At 40.4% G+C, this 18,632-nt stretch overlaps 2 protein-coding genes across 2 annotated transcripts; one reads left to right on the top strand and one right to left on the bottom strand.

The window, feature by feature from the left end:
* The first annotated feature begins 10,673 nt into the window (after positions 1–10,673).
* On the top strand, positions 10,674–12,322 carry LOC110682459 (basic leucine zipper 34-like). The gene has a single exon (XM_021858798.1). The coding sequence runs from the start codon at positions 10,844–10,846 to the stop codon at positions 11,852–11,854; it is 1,011 nt and encodes a 336-aa protein (XP_021714490.1). The 5' UTR covers positions 10,674–10,843; the 3' UTR covers positions 11,855–12,322.
* Positions 12,323–15,828: 3,506 nt separating this feature from the next.
* Positions 15,829–17,854, bottom strand: LOC110682458 (protein PHLOEM PROTEIN 2-LIKE A10-like). Its single transcript, XM_021858797.1, has one exon. It carries the CDS (start codon positions 17,449–17,451, stop codon positions 16,111–16,113), a length of 1,341 nt encoding a protein of 446 aa, XP_021714489.1. The 5' UTR covers positions 17,452–17,854; the 3' UTR covers positions 15,829–16,110.
* Between the last annotated feature and the right edge of the window lie 778 nt (positions 17,855–18,632).

Below are 18,632 nucleotides of genomic sequence, written 5' to 3'. Positions count from 1 at the left end.
TATTAAATTATGCAACAGGTCTAAAAATCACAAAACAGGTCCATATGCAGGTCCATATGCAGGTCCAACAGGTTTTGTATTAAAAAATAAAAAGAAAAAACGAAAAAGACACAAAACAGGTCCATTCAGGTCCAAACCCGGACCGGACCTGATTTTTCAGGTCTGGCCCGGAACCGGACCTGTTAATTCAGGTCCGGTCCCTGGTCCTCATAATTACCCAATTTAGGTCCCCGGTCCAAACAGGTCCGGTCCAGGTCCGGTCCGGTTTTGGACCGGTGTACACCCCTAAACGTGTCGACCAATTAAGCAAAAGAAGCGGAATTACTCCGCTAATAAGAACCGAGACATCGCAGCCGAGGTCAAAAAGTTGCTGGAGGCAGGCTTCATCGAGCCTTGTCAATATCCAGAATGGCTGGCAAATGTGGTGATGGTTCAGAAGGCCAATGGTACCTAGAGGATGTGCGTTGACTTCACGGACCTAAATAAGGCTTGTCCGAAGGATTTCTATCCCTTGCCGAGGATCGATCAGCTAGTCGATTCGACAAGTGGCCATGCCTTGCTTAGTTTCATGGACACATTCTCGGGGTATCATCAGATCTTCATGCACCCCGACGATCGAGCAAAGACGGCATTCGTCACGAACGTCGGGGTGTACAATTATAAAATGATGCCCTTCGGATTGAAAAATGCGGGGGCAACCTATCAAAGGCTGGTGGATCAAGTTTTTGCCGATCAAAAGGGCCGAAACATGGAAGTCTATGTCGACGATTCGATCGTCAAAAGCAAAAAATCTGAGGACCATGTTAAAGACCTGGCTGAAACCTTCGCCACCTTAAGAAAGCATCAAATGAAGCTGAATCCGAAGAAGTGTGTCTTCGGCGTGAAGTCAGGGAAATTCCTTGGGTTCATAGTCAGCAAGAGGGGGATTGATGCCAATCCCTCCAAAGTCAAAGCAGCGCTCGACCTTCCTGAGCCAAAAACAAAGCGGGATGTTCAGCGGCTCACCGGAAGAATGGCAGCTCTCTCGAGGTTCATTTCCATAGCTTCGGATAAGGGGTTACCTTTCTTCAAAGCCCTGAAACTCCCGAAAACAAAAGAGCTCGTTTGGGAGAAGGAGCAAAAAGAAGCCTTTAAGCAGCTTCGGGAGCATCTGGCTCAACTCCCAACGCTGGCTAGCCCAGCAGAAGGAGAAACTTTGTATCTGTATGTGGCCGTTAGCCCAGCCACCATCAGTGCAGTGCTGCTGAAGGAAGAAAGCAAAATTCAGCAACCGATCTATTTCGTCAGTCACACTCTGACGGATGCCGAGACTCGCTACCCTCTACTCGAGAAAGTCGCTTTTGCGGTAGTGGTAGCTGCTCGGAAGCTGAGGCCCTATTTTGATTGCCATCAGATAGTGGTCTTAACTGATCAGCCGCTTGAAAAAGTTCTCGGCAAAGTTGAAAAATCTGGTAGGCTGGCCAAGTGGGCTTTTGAGCTCACCGAATTCAGCATCAGCTACCATCCGAGGGCTGCCATCAAGGCTCAAGCTCTAGCGGATTTCTTGGCCGAATGCTCGTACCAGGAGGCGCTAGACAATGAAAAGAAAGTCTGGACCGTGTTTACGGATGGATCCTCCACCGAAAATGGTTCGGGGGCAGGGGTAGTGATAACCTCTCCCGAAGGCAAATCCTTTGAGTATGCACTAAAATTTTCTTTTAAGGCTTCGAACAACGAAGCTGAATATGAGGCAGCAATCGCTGGCTTAGAATTGTGCATCTCCCTGGAAGCCGAGCATGTCTGCCTGAAAACAGACTCTCAGCTAGTTGCATATCAGATCAGTGGCAGCTACGAGGCCAAAGAGCCCTCCATGATAGCCTATCTTGCCAAGATCAAATCAGTCATTGCAAAGCTGAGAACTTTTGAGGTTCAGCTGATCCCAAGGGGTCAGAATACTCAAGCCGATGCACTCTCCAAACTTGCCAGTTCAACTCCCACTGAGATGAACAGATCTGTATATGTGGAAGTGCGTCGAGAAAGAAGTGTCAACGAAGCACCTGAAGTGTGCTGCGCTAACCCAGAGCCTAGCTGGATGGACCCCATCCTAGCTTTCAAGCTTCGGGGAGAGATTCCCGAAGATAGAATTTTGGCCTCCAAGATGAAGAGAACCAGCTCAAGGTTCATTGTCTTCAGGGGGGAGCTTCTGAAAAAGTCCTTCTCAGCCCCATTGCTGAAATGCGTGGGACCAACAGATGCAGATTATATCCTACGGGAGATTCACCTCGGCATCTGCGGGAACCACATCGGGGGAAGGACCTTAGCCCACAAGGCATTGAGGGCCGGATATTACTGGCCCACCATGATCGCAGATGCTAAGGAGCTGGTCCGGAAATGCGAAAAATGTCAAAAATACGCACCAGTTATCCACCAGCCAGCAAGGGATCTTCAGTCGATCCTTAATCCACTCCCGTTTGCCCAATGGGGACTGGATATACTAGGACCATTTCCAGATGGTGTGTACCAAAAAAAATGGCTGATAGTTGGTGTTGACTACTTCAGTAAGTGGATCGAGGCCGAAGCAGCCTCGAACATTACAGAGCAAACTGTCAGAAAATTTATCTGGCAGAATATCATCTCTCGTTTCGGCATGCCGAGAGTATTTGTCTTCGATCATGGGAGGCAATTCGATAACTTACCGCTGAAGCGGTATACAGATCAGTTCGGCATCAAACTGGCATATTCAGCGGTATGCCACCCGCAAAGTAACGGACAAGCTGAAGCTGCAAATAAACAGATCCTAAATGCCCTCAAAAAGAGGGTGGAAGATCAAAAGTCCAAGTGGCTGGAGGAGCTCCCTGGAACCCTTTGGTCCCTTCGGACAACTGAAAAAAGGCAACGGGCTATTCACCTTTTGAACTGGTGTATGGTGCCGAAGCCGTTCTTCCAGTGGAAATCGGCTCTGAGAGTTTACGAGTGCACCACTTCTCGGCTGAGAATGAGCGACTGATGAAGGAATCTCTCGATTTCCTCGACGAAGTAAGAGACTCGGCCCGAGACAGAATGGCTGCTTATAAGCAGAGAATCAGCAAATTTTATAACCGAAGGGTCCATGCAAGGCCTCTCAAAATTGGAGACCTTGTCCTTCGAAATGCTGCTGCAGTTCAGAAAGGCCGAATCCATGGGAAACTCTCAGCTGCATGGGAAGGGCCCTACGAAATCTGTGATAAGCTTCAGCCAGGGACATACCGACTTCGACAGTTGGATGGAACTGAGTTGAAAAATCACTGGAACGCTGATGTACTGAAAAAAGATCATGTGTAAATCCTTCGGGGCAGAATAATCTTTGTAAGTACATTTTGAATTAATGAAAGGCCTTGGAGCCACCATTTATATAAATATTTGCAACTTTTTATTCTTTCAAAGTTTTCTTTGTTCTATCTACTCTTTAAGGGTTTTTATTCAACCTCGTCTGAAACCTTCGCCTTCGGGTAACTGGGTTTCAGATTTCTGACAAACTCGTCTTTTTAAAGAACACTGGTCTTTCAGCTGAAGTCAAACTTCAGTAAGACTTGTTCTCCAAAGGCATGAGTCCATGGACAAGTTTGGGATATTGCCTTAACTGAGCCTTGTATCCCAGAAAGCCATTATCCGAAACATTGCCTTCAGTAGGCCCTGTGTTTCGGATATCCATTTTTTAAAGATAGCCAGAAAATCAAGGATAACAGCAACTGTTGGAAATTTTTTATTCAGCCTCGTCTGAAACCTTCGCCTTCGGGTAACTGGGTTTCAGATTGCTGAAAGACTCGTCTTTTTAAAGAACTCTGGTCTTTTAGCTGAAGTCAAACTTCAGTAAGACTTGTTCTCCAAAGGCATGAGTCCATGGAAAAGTCTGGGATATTGCCTTAACTGAGCCTTGTATCCCAGAAAGCCATTATCCGAAGCATTGCCTTCAGTTGGCCCCGTGTTTCGGATACCCATTTTTAAGAGATAGAGAAATTGTTTATTCAGCCTCGTCTGAAACCTTCGCCTTCGGGTAACTGGGTTTCAGATTGCTGACAGACTCGTCTTTTCTAAGGAACTTGGATATTTCAGCTGAAGTCAAACTTCAATTTCTGGGGGGGCAAGAGGCACTACCAGTGCAAGTTTATGTTCAGCAGAATTCTTCAAGCCGGAAGCTTTGTACTTAGCATATTTCTCAAGCTTAGAAACAGTAAAGCATTCAAAGTAAGACAAAGCAGTTGAAGAAAGGAACATCAGATTAATAATTCATGCTCAGAAAGTGAGCTACAAGTTCAAATAAACTAAAGAATATATCGGCAGCCGCCCACAAGCGGAAAATAACAGCTGCCGAAATACGTACAGAAACAAAAAATAAACTGTTTGTACGACAAGGCAAGCTGAAGCAAAAAAAACAAGGCAAAAATTCAGAAAGCGGCAAGTCTAAAGTTGAGCGCATGATGAACCGCAAGATTCTGAAGACGACTGCCCGAGTTCCTATGCTTCAGCCCGAGGATCAGACTGATCAGCATTGTGGGGCCCCATGGTGGCCTCAGCCCCAGCAGGAGAAGAAGCAGGCTTTGCACTCTGCCGAGCCTCCCTTTCCCTCTGTTCAGCCTCCAACTCCTTTCTCTCAGCTTCTTCTTCGGCTTCCTCAGCCTTAAGGATTTCAGCTTCAATTGAAGTTGCATATTTCATATGAGGGTCTTCGGGATCCTGGACCCATTCAGCATATTTGGACCAGTCCAACTTCGGCTCAGCATGTAGGCAGACTCTTCGGCACACTCTGAACCCGTTTCTGAAACCCATTTCATACTCTTCTTGGGTATAGATACGGACTTTGAGTAGAGCCTCAGCATCAGCCAACTTCTTCTTTGTCTCCTCCAAGTCTTCCTTGGATTTCTTCAGCTCATCGGCGAGCTTGGAGGAGGAACCTTTCTGCTCATTCAGCTCCTGCTGAACTTGGGAAGCCTCTGTCTGAGCCTGGGTCAGTTCGTCTTCTTTGGCCATCAGTTGATCCTCAATTTCTTGGAGCTTAGCTCTCTGAGCTTCAGCAACATTAGCAGCCTCTGAGAGTTGGACATTCCGAGCTTGGAGCATCTCTTCAGCGGCAATTCTACTGGCTTCAAGAGCTTCTAGCTTTTGCTGCACTTCAACTTGTGCAGCAGCTCCTTCCTGGATTCGGCTCCCAATGGCAGCCTTGAACTTGGAGATGTCCACTCCCAGGGGTTCTTGAAGGAATTTTTCCCCTTCCATCAGTGGGGGAAAAACTTCCTTTTCCATAGCATCGCAGAAGGTTTGAAGGGCTTCAGCAGCTTTCTTTTCATATTCTTTACCCTTCTGCTGCTTCTCTTCAGCCGCTGCTTGCTTCAGCTTAGCAAGCTTTAGATCCTCCTCAGCTACCTTCTTGTCATACTCAGCATCGTCTACCATATCTTGTAAGGTATCTATCAGCTCTACAGTGAGAGTCTGATTGTGCACGAACTGGAAGCAGGAGCACAAGTCAGCCAAAAAAAAAAAAAAACTGAATTGAAGAGCTGAATTGAAAAGGAGATAAAGGCAAGGAAGGAGAATCACCTGCATCATCAGCAGTTGGTTAAACCTGGCTGGGTCTGGAACTGATCTGCTGGATTCGCCCATCCCAGCAGTGGCCTTTAGCGACCAGATCCTTGCCCTATCTACTTCGAACATGCCAGCAAAATCGCCGAAGTAGGCTGCAGCACCTTCTCGGTTCTGACCCCATATGAGGTCCCAGAAGTGATCTGGGATTGGCATTCGGGGGGCCGAGAAACCCATTTCTCCAGACTGCAGCGTCTGGAAGGAAGGGAAGGATGACGATGGAGCTTCTTGAATCTTGGATGGCTCGGCATCCTCCTTTTTCTCAGCAGAGTCAATTATTATGACCTCTGCTTCTTCTTCAGGTGTGAGGACGAAAGCCTCAACCTCTCTTGCAATGTCAGCCGTGAAACCCTCAGCACTGGGCATCACAGCATCCTCATCTCTGTGCTCAGCAACACTCTCTTGAACTTCCTCTTGGACCCCTCCCTTAAGATCGGGAGTTTTCTGATCCACCTCCATCTAGGGAGGTGGCGGAGGGGTCTTCGGAGGTGATTGAGGTGGCGGTCGGGGAACCCTCGGCGATCCACCGCCTTCCTCAGGTTCCCTTATCTCGATGCCGATGGTCATCGGCCTCCTCTGAAAGTCATGCGGGCCGATGATGGCCATTCTTTGTCGCCTTTTCTGAAGCGGCTGCTCATCCATGTCTCAGTCTTTAGACTCTTCTTGTACCTGGTCTTCGGGACGAGCAGGGGCTTTCCCTTCTCTATGTCTATTACTCTCTTCGGACTGTAAAAGACAGGGGGGAGGAAGAATGTGAGTAAAAAAAAAAAAAAAAAAAAAACAAAACAAAACTAAGTCTAAAAAGCTCACCGAGGTCTTCAGCAAAGCCTCGTCTTCTTCAGCTGCCCTAGCTGCAGCTTCTTCTTCAGCAGCCCTGGAGGACCCTTCTCCTCCTTCACAAGCTTCAATAACCCGTGCAACCTCTTCGGCCGTACGGGCAGCTTCAGCTTCTTCGTCTAACAGCTGAAACCAGGGATCCCTCTTCTTCCACCAAGGCTTCTGCCTCTGATACAGAGCAACAGCCTCAATTTGGAAATGGGAAGAGTCTAGATGAACTTCCCTATGCCTCGATTCAGTGATAGAGGGGGCCCGATCAGTTACAACTCGTTCTCGGTTGACGCCAAGACGAGCGTAGTTAATGCCGACGTTGGTCTCGTCCCGCTCTGAAAAAGAAGAGGAAAAAGGTCAGTTCAGCTAGGTTGGCACAGCAGAAAAGTGCGAAGTGAAAACGGAGGAAAAGAGATAATTAAAAGGCCTCAGCCCCAGCCAAAGAAGCTTACCATCCCTAAACTTTCGGCTGAGGCCGACAGCTGCTAACATGTTATCTTGGAAGACATAATGCGTATCGGGGAGCCAAGTCTCCGGGATATGCTGCATTCGACCGCTGCCTCCCCGGTTCGGCAACTTGCCGAAGATGTTCTGTTGATTAAGGTTCGGATCTGGGCCGTTATCTTCGGGGGGACCTAAACTTCCCATGTTGGGATCAGGCTCAGCAAGATACCTGGGAGCGCTGAAGACGCAAGGGTGGCCCGGGTCCGTGGGCGCCCTAACCCAAATCCATTGACCTCTCCAGTCCTTGTCTGAAGAGTCGTTCGGCCACATGGTTAGGTACTGGGACCGAGACTCAATCCGGTACCACCCAGAACCGTGATTTTCGTGCCCACTTTGAATATTTGGCACTAGCCGATGGAGCTTTTTGAAGCAGTGCAGGTTCGGCACATACCTGAAGAACTTGCAGACCCATAGGTATGTCATCACCCTTCGGATGCTAATGGGAGTTAGCTGACATAGGGAAATATTATAATGGATCAGCAAGTCTCGGACGAATACGTCCAAAGGGAACCTCAGCCCATACTGAAGTTGTCTTGTGTACACCCCCACATACCCCGGGGGTGGACGATGGATTCTATCGGATGCCACGGGCATTCGGCACCAATACCCATCAGCTTCAAGGATGCCGTAATGCAACTCAATCTGCTCGGAAAACCGATATTGTTCAGCATTCTCTACCCACCACGAGTAGGGGCGGTTCTTTATCATGGCCGAAGCTACTTCAGCATCCTCCCACTCCGAAAACCCAGGAAGGATGTCCCAAAGGATAGCGCGAACTTCATCGTCCCACCCAGAAACGCTCGGCCCCTCTGTTCCCTGAGGAGGAGCCGAAGAAATGGGAGTCGCCCTAATCCCTTCAGCAGGGTCAGGCTCTATTCTCTGCCCATTCCAGATCCCAGTCCTGTTCCTAGGATCGGGAATTGGCCTTGCTCTTCTTGGAGCACGGGCCCTACCTCTAACTCCTCTCACCATGGATGAGTTTCGAAGAAAAAAGTCGAAAAAAGGGGAAAGAGTTCAAATTCGAAGAAAAATAAACTAAAATCAAAGGAAATTACCTTAATCTGAAGCGAAAGTTGCCGATTTACGAATTGGTAGTGACGAGTCTCAGTTTCTAAGCTTAATGCTCGGGGAATTTGCGAAGTTTTGACGCGGGTTCTTGGGCTTTCTCGAGAATTCTGGGTTTGTGTTGGTGAATAAGTGAGGAGAGATGACGCGCCTCTAATTATATCTCCAGAAATGGGAATTCTGGGAGTCCGCGCTTCAATTTCTCTTAAACACCCCACTAAGTAACCGTTAAACACACGACCTCGTGATTAAACCGCCCATTATCCGTCCAACTTCCACAATTATTCGCCCAACCGTTGTTATTTCATTAATTACGGTTTAAATCCGAATTCCTTGGATTAATTAAATCATTTACTTCCCTCCTTTTCTGATTAATCCAACCCGACCCGTCATCCTTCCAAATCGGGTCTGGGGGGCAAGTTGTTTGGGTCCAATTTAGTCCAATTGGGCCTAGTCATTAAATGATTCAAAAAAAAGCCTCAAACAATTAATTCTCTTGTATAGCATTCTCTCTCTACACACTGTACTGACTTTAGCATCGGAGGGGCCTCCCTCGGCAACACCCCCGAGGCTAGTTTACGTGCGTTTGTTGTGCAGGAAACCTTCGGCCCAACATCACTTGGACCGAATCCAGTCTTCACCACTTCATCGGACCTTCGACAAGGTCCCATTGTTTTCACCCGAAACACTACCTTTGCTTTTCTTTTTTGGTTCAATTCATTCATCTCAACCTGTATTTATTTCCCTATCTCTTCTTTACTATATATTATACATGTCTCTAAATTGATTGCTTCATTATTGATATATATATATATGTTTCTTTTGTCGATTCCTTCATCACTTTATATATTCATCACAGTGTTAAGATTGAAGCTAACATGCACACATACAACCCTCTAGAAGGTTGTATGATGTGAGTCGATTTTTCACGATTGTGATCGATCATGATTCATTAAAATTACTGGCTATTGTTCATGAAGTAGTATACCAAAATATAAAGAGTTTTGTTCTTTTGATCTTTTTCCTCAGTTGATCCGCATATTCTGTTTATTAAAGTAGTTCCACCACACCATCGACGTCTTCTATGTTAATTTTCTAACACATGTTTCACAAATTTATCTCTTAAAGCACTTTAATTTCACCCTACATCATCCACATCATATCTACTTACGTATAATACTCCTAAAATATTAAAGCCATTACATATTTTTACAAGCATAATTATATTTTCTTGCAAAGAAAAATATATCCGTGATACCAATTAATAAGTATATACTTGTATTAAACATGCGACCTTCATTCCTTAAGTACCAAATTACGACCACTAGATTATAAAAAAGATGATTAATGAGTAATTATCAATAAATTAAAGTTGCGGTCTTTGATACCATGCGTTAGGACGTAAAATTTTGACAAAGCTTACAATATACAAGTACTAAAATGCAGTATGTCTGGCAAAGTAAGTGAAACGACATAAAACTATTATTGGAATATATATAGGGGCAAATAAAGTGTTTGAAGTGTAACTTCCTCAAAGAATTACATATCTTAGCTTATTGATTCTTCTACTTTTAATCTTTTATATCCCTTTTGCCTTCAATATACTTTGGAATCAAGATATTTACCAACATCCCTAGCTCGAGAAATTCTTTCAAAATTTAGTATTGAATTAATAAGCATGAATTTTTGTAAGAAAATTTATTACTACCTCCGTTTTTTATTATGTGCAACAAAGGAATATTTTATATCTCACAAATAATACCCTTTTGTTGCACATAATAAAAACGGAGGTAGTATATTTATTGATAAACATTTCATGAATCCTATTAAACAATACTCCGTATTATCAAAAAAATGAAAACATTCGATGTGTTGATCAATCATCAATATCTTACTCTTAAGAAAAGCTTTAACACACATACACATATAGTTTTATATTTAGATATTAATTGATTACTTAGCTAACTATCCGCTGGAATTCAAAATCTATATCATGAAGTATAGAAAAAAATAAGTAGTGACATCTCGTATGCATGACAATATGAGCATATATACGACGAGATAGCCGAGTAAACTTTGTCTTCAATCAATTATAATTTATAAGTCTACCTTTCATTTAATAATTAGCTTAAGGTATAGCAATACGTAAGCATTTACGTTGTATTCATTATTTCCAAAATTTTAGCAATCAATCAATAGCAATAGACAATAGTGACATTAGTATAAAATTTTGTAGCATGCAAAGAAAAACAAAGCAAGTAAATTTTTATTTAAAAAAAAAGCCTAAAATGAAGGCATCATTTAAAAAAAAAAACAAAATAGTGCAAAAGCTAAGAATCCAAATGATTGATAATAAAATTTAATTATCTAAAAGCTACGGAGCCATATTGGAGCCGAGCCGAGCCATAACCTTCTATAGTTAGTCATAAAATGGCTAATGCTAGCCGTAACAAGCCGCCGAGTTAATACAAATGAAATTTATTGGTAAGCAATTTTCCAAGCTATTTGGCTTCTCACACGAGTAACCTATCATTTTCCGACACGGTTAAAAATTAATGGCCCACTTTACTCGTTCCTTCGTGAGTAAGCTAATTAACCTAAATCACTTTATAAAAAAGCAGATGGTAATTGTGATTTATGACCGGCCCCACTTTAAGTGCCACTTGATTCAAAAGTAATGAACTTATGACCAAATTGCCCTTCATTTCTCCTCACATTGTGGAACCCACGATCAAAACTTTAGCTTTTTGGGGGTGCTTGGCTTGTCCATAAATAATCCTCCCTTACAATTCCTTTCTCCCCTTTTCCTCTTCTTTCGTTCTACCCCCTACCTATAAGCTATTTCTCAGCCATGATGTCCACCGTTCTCCCCTCCGAATCCGTCTTTAGCAATAGTAGTAGTAACCCCTTCAACGGCGGTTTCACCCCGTGGGAGAATCTTGAATCTTTTTTTACTTCCACTCTTTATAAACCTAATGATTCAAATAAACCCAAGTCTAGTAATAAGTCCAACCTAAGTTGTTACCATGCCGGTTTTGGTCTAGGTTCGGAACGTCCTAACCTAAGTTGTTACCATGCCGGATCAGACTTAGGTTCGGAACAACCAAACCTAAGCTGTTACCATGCTGGATCAGACTTAGGTTCGGAATTTCCAAACAAAGTATTGCCTAGCTTTGACAATACAAATCTAGGTAGTTGCCATATTGGTTCAGACTTAGGTTCAGAAAGTCAAAGCACAAACACAACTTGTTTTGACCAACTTAACTTAAGTCAATACCATGCCAATTTTGAAAGCCCAACCCAACAATCACCTCCTTTTGACGAACTTGACCTAGGTCCTTACCATGTTGGTACTGATTTAGGTTCAGAACGTCCAAAAAGATCCCCTAGTTATGAAGAATTGAGCCCTAATCAGGATCAACCAAACCAAAACTCAAACCCTACCAACTCAAGTTCAAGTTCAGGTTCAAGTTATGATGATCCAATCCAAAACCCAAATCGACGTACGTGTCCTGATGATCCAGCCAAGAACAACATCGATGAGCGAAAGCGTAAGCGGATGCTATCAAACCGGGAATCAGCTAGACGGTCCCGGATGCGGAAACAAAAACACCTAGAAAATCTAAGGAACAATGCGAATGAACTTAAAATCCAAACTCGGGAGCGGTCGAACCATCTGCGGTTAATGACCCATCAAATTCAACATGTAAGGAGAGAAAATGAACGGCTCAAAGCCGAATCATTCATACTCCAAAGGAAATTAATGCATCTCAGCAATATTTGGAAACTTCAGCAACTTCAACAACAACAATGTTCGTTCTCAACGACCAGCAACTTAATGCACACGCCCATGCAAATATAAAATCATATAATTAATCAACGTATTATATTTTTTCACTATAACTAAGTACATAAAAAAAAATCCTCGATCATTAAGGCTATGCAGATCATCTATATCGATATATAAATCAATAAATAATATATATAGATATATGATGAATACTTGTACTAATAAATAAAATTGGACAAGGGAGATTAATTATACAAGGCAGCTATATATATATATATTATGAATTAGATGTATGATCGATCTATATATTCTCTCAATCTATGTAGATCATAAGAGATTAGTGTAGTTTTTCGGATGGTCTTATATTATTATTATTATTATTATTTGATTGGGCGGGGTGAGGTTTTTTCTTTGTAACTCCATTGATAGGAAATTTTTTTTCAAGTTTCCTGTTAAAATATGGAATTGTTCTCTTGTAAAGATGAATTAAAGTTGGTGTTTGATTTATAATTAGCAAAAACTTTTGGTCTCGCGTGCTAATGCTTCTTTACTTCATATTCTTAGCTTTATTCAAATACTATACCCACTTGTTACATATCTTTTCGAGTAAAAAATGACCTTCTATCACATACGACTTACTAATTACAAACAAACCGAAAAAATAGATCGTTTATCTATAATCGGATTAATCCAACATCTCTTTTGAAGAGAGGGAAAGGACATTATAGTCCTTCACATATGTGAGGAGCTATATATAAGAGGGATGGAATTGAATATATACGTGAAATTTAATGATCATTAAATTAAAATTAATATATGATGAACTTATAAAGACGACATAAGAAAAAAGTGATGCAGCATGCAATAAAGTGGTAAAATGAAGATTAGGATCCCACCATTGATATGGTCGGTCAGAAAGCAAAGTATCTAAGGCCCAATGATTGGTTGACTACTGTCCCAATTTTATAATTAAAGAATATTGATTACATAATATTCATCCAATTTTTTGTTTACCCCTTCTTTTTACTCCATAATTAACATTATTTGGTGGATATATCAAGTGGTGTTAAAAAAATTGCCCTAATTTTATTTTTAGTTTACTTATGTTTACCTAATTTATTTATTATTAATCATATGGTCACCATAATTTCTCTATACCATATTCCCTACCATACATTTTATTATAAAAGACAAATATAAGAAGTTATGATGTACTTTGATGTGATATAGTTTGACAAGTACACGTATAAATAATACTCCATAAGTAATTGGAATAAACTGAAAAGAATTTATTCTTATTCGATCACTCAATTAATTCAAATCTTTTTTTTCAAAGGAAATTAAATAAAATATTTTAAAGTGAAATAAAAGGGATAATTAATGTTTAAAGGACGAAGAGAGTATTTGAGTTTGTATATGATTATCGAAAATTAGCATTGAATTAGGTAGATGAGGATCATGCATGCCACATTGCTAATAGCCTAATCCTAAGGAAATGGAAGACATAATGTTATTTAGAAATGCAATTGAATACTCCTTAGTAAATTTGAAAACATATTCTGTAAAATATTACTCCGTACACAACTTCGTCAAAAAGGGTCATTCAATCTCAAGTTTGTCAAATAAAAGTATAATCTTAATGAATTGAATTAGGTACTATGCAGCCTTGAATTCTACCCACGTGAGATTTGTATGTAGCACTTTATTATCAGTTAAATTAAACGAAAAAAAAAAATTAGGATTCTATGAACAATCAACTAGAGTAACTATCATGGATAAAATTTTCAACAACCTTTAATTTATCCACAAAATAGTATGCTGCACTTTAAAAGAGGTGATTTTGGTCACGGAAGCAACGGTTTCTCCTAGATAAAGTTGCTAGAGGCCAATTTTCCGGCGGCTATAATGTGCAAGGTTAAAGAGCCTTTTTCATGATATTAATAGTGTTTCAAAGTTCCTTTTTCTAATTTTCTTTTAAAAATCAGCAAAATTTGAATTTTTTTTATAATGAAAGTACTTGTTTGCTATTAATTCGTCTCAACATACAATGTACATTGTCAACAACCCAAAAAAAAAAAAAAAACATACAATGTACTCCCAACTGTTTAGGGCTTTGTGGGGTATTATTTCTTAAAAATTTTAAGGAGTCACTAGCAAGGCAGCAAGACATGATCCGACACAATACAATGTAGTGAGTCTTACATTCTTAATGATGAAAGATTGGCACGAGCTCAATACGATATGACTTGTCCAGTCCAGTTTTATGCACAACCGCTGACCCGGTGATATAATGCTATTTGAAAATACATTGTGTTGTATGTGTTGGAGTATCTGAAACTTGGGCCGGTAGGTGGGCTTTAAGTTAGCACACTAAACAAAATAACAACAATAACGTTGCTAAAGGCCAGGAAACATGAGAAAACACCAGCCCACTTTTAGAATGAGATCAAAAAAAAAAAAAAAAAAAAAAAAAAAAGCAAATAAACACTATTGAACTGCTGAAGTCCAGTCCACTTTCACTTGTTGAACTCACAAGGCCATAACCCTGCATATGGTCAAGCTCAAGCACCACTATCTTTAGAACTGTACGTTAAGCTAATGCACACAATTTAGTGTATACGAAGTACAATTATAAATTAACGGATTGCAATTTGCAAGGCACACATTCATGCCTCGTCCATGATGTCCTCCCAAGGTGGTGTTTCCCTGGCAAACTCTCAAACATATGAACGGAAATCAGCTGAATATGCTCTATAATAACAGCTATACCAAATTACCAACACTGCATTTAAGATAGACAAATGACAATCTCGATTCAAATGTCAACAACAGGATGATCTTCAGAAACTCTATCCATATGTTCGAAACTACAAGCACATACAATTCTGGCATCTACAGGTTTTATATCATTATATGCCTGTATATTTACTGCCTGTTACAAGTAATGTAAAATTTATTGGACAAAAAAGAAAGATTTGACCAGTTCGACATCAATGAATCAGATCACATTTCTCACATCTATTAATCCGAGTGGTGATACATTGAACACTTATCAACCATACTACTCTAGCTAAAAATTTAGCTATGCTAAGGCACTTTCCAGTTTCCACTAACTTTGCTAGGAGTTTTGCTTCAGTTTCTGCAACCGTGACACTTTTAAAGTAATTCTAATGCTTAATCCTGCTTCCATTGCACCGCTTTTGCCAAACAATAGAAAACCATGTAACCTATCTGCCATGCTCAAACCATCATCAGCAAATCCCCTCTTGCTATGTTCGTAATTTGATCATATTTTGCTTCTCAATCATGGAGATAGGAGAATGAATTGTGAAGGCATATTCAGTTTCTTCAGATTTCTCAAAAGGAGACATTCTGCAATACAAAGCATTCTGGACTCCAAAGCTGAACTGTGGGTGGAGGGAATCAGCCCAATTTCTAAACCTACAGGGACAGTGTTTCTTTAAGAAATTCTTAGTCAATCACCATATTACCAATGTCGTCCATACTCTGTTGACTCATGCCTTGTAAGCCTAATGCTATGTACATATGCCTTACCATGTTTGTTGTGGTGCTCCATTTGAAACATTCCACTCTAATAACTCATGCTAAACTTCTAAAAAGTAAAGCAGTGCACTAAGACAGCGATACACAAAAACTGAAGGCTGGTTTTGACACAAAAGAGCTTAGGAGAATCTAATAAATGCAGGATTTCAAACCAGGGACTTCAGAATCATCTATTTTATTCTTGAATAAGTGAGCATAAAAAAAATTAAGTGAGTTGAGGTGGATCAAGCTAGAGTGCTTGCACAATTCAACCACAAACTCCAAGTAGGATTGTCAAATTTAGGCATTTGAGGACAAATATCTGCTCAACCGTTGGAGGCATATTCATAACCCAACCTAGAAATCCAATGACATTAGGATTTGATACCTCGGAGTAAAATTCAAACTCCGCCATATAGAGAGAATTACTCATACATCTTACCAATAGAATGCTATAATTATGAGCATAATAAAGTAATACTGATATTACAGTCTAGTAGATATAATGCACAAATGAGAATCTTATATCAATTGCAAATCAAAAGTAAAAGTTTTACCAAAGTACTACACAAATTTCCAGAGTTAATAGCTCATATATACATCAAGATTTACATCAAGGTCAGTTAAACATGTAGAACACTTGAAAATACTGACAATGATGTTTTGTTACCAAGGTAGAATAAAACATTCATGAACTTGGAAATAATCAAATGAAAAACTTTACAACGTACAATAGAGGCATATGCTATGAGGAATTTCAACTGTCAAGGAAGAGGCTTACTAACTCAAGCAGGCATCAATTGCCAAGGGCCACCCAGTATATGTAAGCACAGTGAGATGCATATAGTAGCAACAATGTAAGATTTTGCCGTAACATATCTTACAACTTGATGACCAGTGTCGATGATAGCACTATTCACAACGCGGACACTTCTTTTCACGCTGGAAAACAACCTCCCAAGCAAAAATTCCAGGAATGATCTCACAGTCTCAAACGTCACTCTGCCAGTAACATCAAGGACAAGTTTTCTATTACTCGGCTCAGCCAAGGTTGAAGACATTGTTGACATCCAACTGCCACTAGATGACTTCCTACTTTGCTTTGAATCATTAAACTTTCCTCGTCCAAGTTCATTCTGTTTAACATTGATCACATTATGGGCATCACCAATCACCGAACATAAAGTCTTTGACACCACATCTGAATTGGAACGTGTCACAACAAACCGAGATACAGAAGAAGAAGAAGAATCAGACCCCACTTTTTCACCAGATTCTGAACTTGTTAGAACCTGGTGAGATGTCTTAACCAAGGTTTCAATCGAACCATTGCATACCGTCACCAACAAATCTCTCACTTGTTTATTATGCTTTGGATTCGTCAATCCAGCAAACAACTCATCATAGGTGTTAATATTCATAGTTTTGTCAAGATAAACCGCAACAGCAGTGCTAACAAACTTCTCTATGCATTCACCAAAGAGATCCCTGCAACGATCACTACACATTGCATCAACCCATTTAGGCAATGGAGCCTCCTTTCCGGAACCACCAGCATTTGTCTTCACACTCGAATTCGATTCTCTACCAGACTCTTCAATTGAATAGAATGCAGTCACCAAATTTCTGGCAAAACTACCAGTAACCACAGAAGCAAACCCTGAGCCAGAATCCGATAACAGCTTATCCATAAATCGGTCATAAAAACCCGAATTTGAATCACCCTTAGTAGTATCATTAGTGGAATATTCTGCCTGACAACCCCTGAAAACCCCCCTTGTCAAAGCAGCAGTAATCCTAACAACAGAATCAGAGAAATCTTCTGATTGAGCTAATTTTGAGATCTGCTTCAAACTATTGGGAATTTCATTAGAATCTGACTGAAGAAATTCCCTTAAATCTTTAGAAAGAATCCCAACAGTCTCAGCAGAATCAGAAACAGCAACAATGATAGAAACAAGGGCACTACATAATTTCACAAATTTCTTCCTTTTTCTAGCAACAGATGGAGAATTATAAACCCTATAAGCACCATACCCAGTTACCCCAAAAGCTGCTAAAAGAAGAACCCACTTCTTCTTCTTACGTGTGAATTCAATACCCTTGTTCACCAATTGCAAATCCATTCAAACAAATCAAAAATAAAAATAGGGTTTCGGGATTATTGTTGATGATTTTTAGCGGATTATTGTTAATTGTGAAATCATCATAATCTGGAAACTGTCAAATTACAACAATTAAGCAAACAAAGAGGGAGAAAAAGGGGTAAAACCTGGAAAGAAAGAGGGAAAATGAGCAGAAATTGCGGTACAAGATTAATGGAAGATTTGCAGAGTCGTCTTGGTGTTGTGTGGAAAAGAAAGCGAAACCTCTCTCAGCTAAACCAAATTTCCCAAACTCGCTCTCACAAAATACACGGAAATAACAATACCCGTAATACGGAGTACTCAATAATAATAAATAATTAATAATAATCCGTGATAATACTTCATCCGTTTTTTTGGTTAAGGCCTTAGGGTTAAGAGTGATAACGAAGAACTTCTTCCGTTATGCAATAATCAATCAATCATAAGACTTTTATTTTATTTTATTTGTCCGTTATATAACAATTGCAATACTCCTTTATTTAGTTAGAGTGTTATATTATATATTAATGTATATATCATATATGTAATATGTAATTAGTTTGTTAACCTTAGGCTTAACCTAGACTCTTTTATAGTAGTAAATTGCACACTTTTCTTAATGATAAGCCACGCCAAATACTTCTCTCATGGTATCAGGCTAGGTTTCCTTCTAAACCCCAATGGTTGATAAGTGATTCATAACTTGCAATTTATAAATAGTTAAAGCTAGTAGCTCACCAATAATGGAGCTACAATCAATGTAGCTTTGATGAAACTACAAAGCTATGCTATGTAGTGTCACAAAGACCAATGTATGTATTGTTCAATATTTTCTTCTTTTTGACAAAGAGAAGGTGGATCGAGAATTTAATTAGATGCATTGAATACCCTTACCCTTTGAGAGAGCCTTTTCCGCTGTAGTGGAAGCCCCATTAGTGAAAGCATCGATTAATTTATTTTTGTGAATTTAATTGATGTAGCTTGTTATTGTCGAACTTATTGCTTAAATTATTGTAGCTTGAGAATAACAATGGTAAGCCAAAACTACATATCTTTAGCTAACCATTATGGATGCTATAAGCATCAATTTTTACAAATTAATTATCTTTCTGCTATCCCCATTTTACAAATATTTAGTAATTTTCTCTCTTACCCACCCTACTTATATATTTTTGTTAGGG

The sequence above is a fragment of the Chenopodium quinoa genome, unplaced genomic scaffold (assembly GCF_001683475.1).
Source record: "Chenopodium quinoa cultivar QQ74 unplaced genomic scaffold, ASM168347v1, whole genome shotgun sequence".
Lineage (NCBI taxonomy): Eukaryota > Viridiplantae > Streptophyta > Magnoliopsida > Caryophyllales > Amaranthaceae > Chenopodium > Chenopodium quinoa.
This window is presented reverse-complemented; position numbering and strand designations above follow the sequence as displayed.

Excerpts from the sequence above, each read along its gene's own strand:
- LOC110682459 (XM_021858798.1), top strand. The coding sequence starts at position 10,844 with ATGATGTCCACCGTTCTCCCCTCCGAATCCGTCTTTAGCAATAGTAGT.
- LOC110682458 (XM_021858797.1), bottom strand. The coding sequence starts at position 17,451 with ATGGATTTGCAATTGGTGAACAAGGGTATTGAATTCACACGTAAGAAG.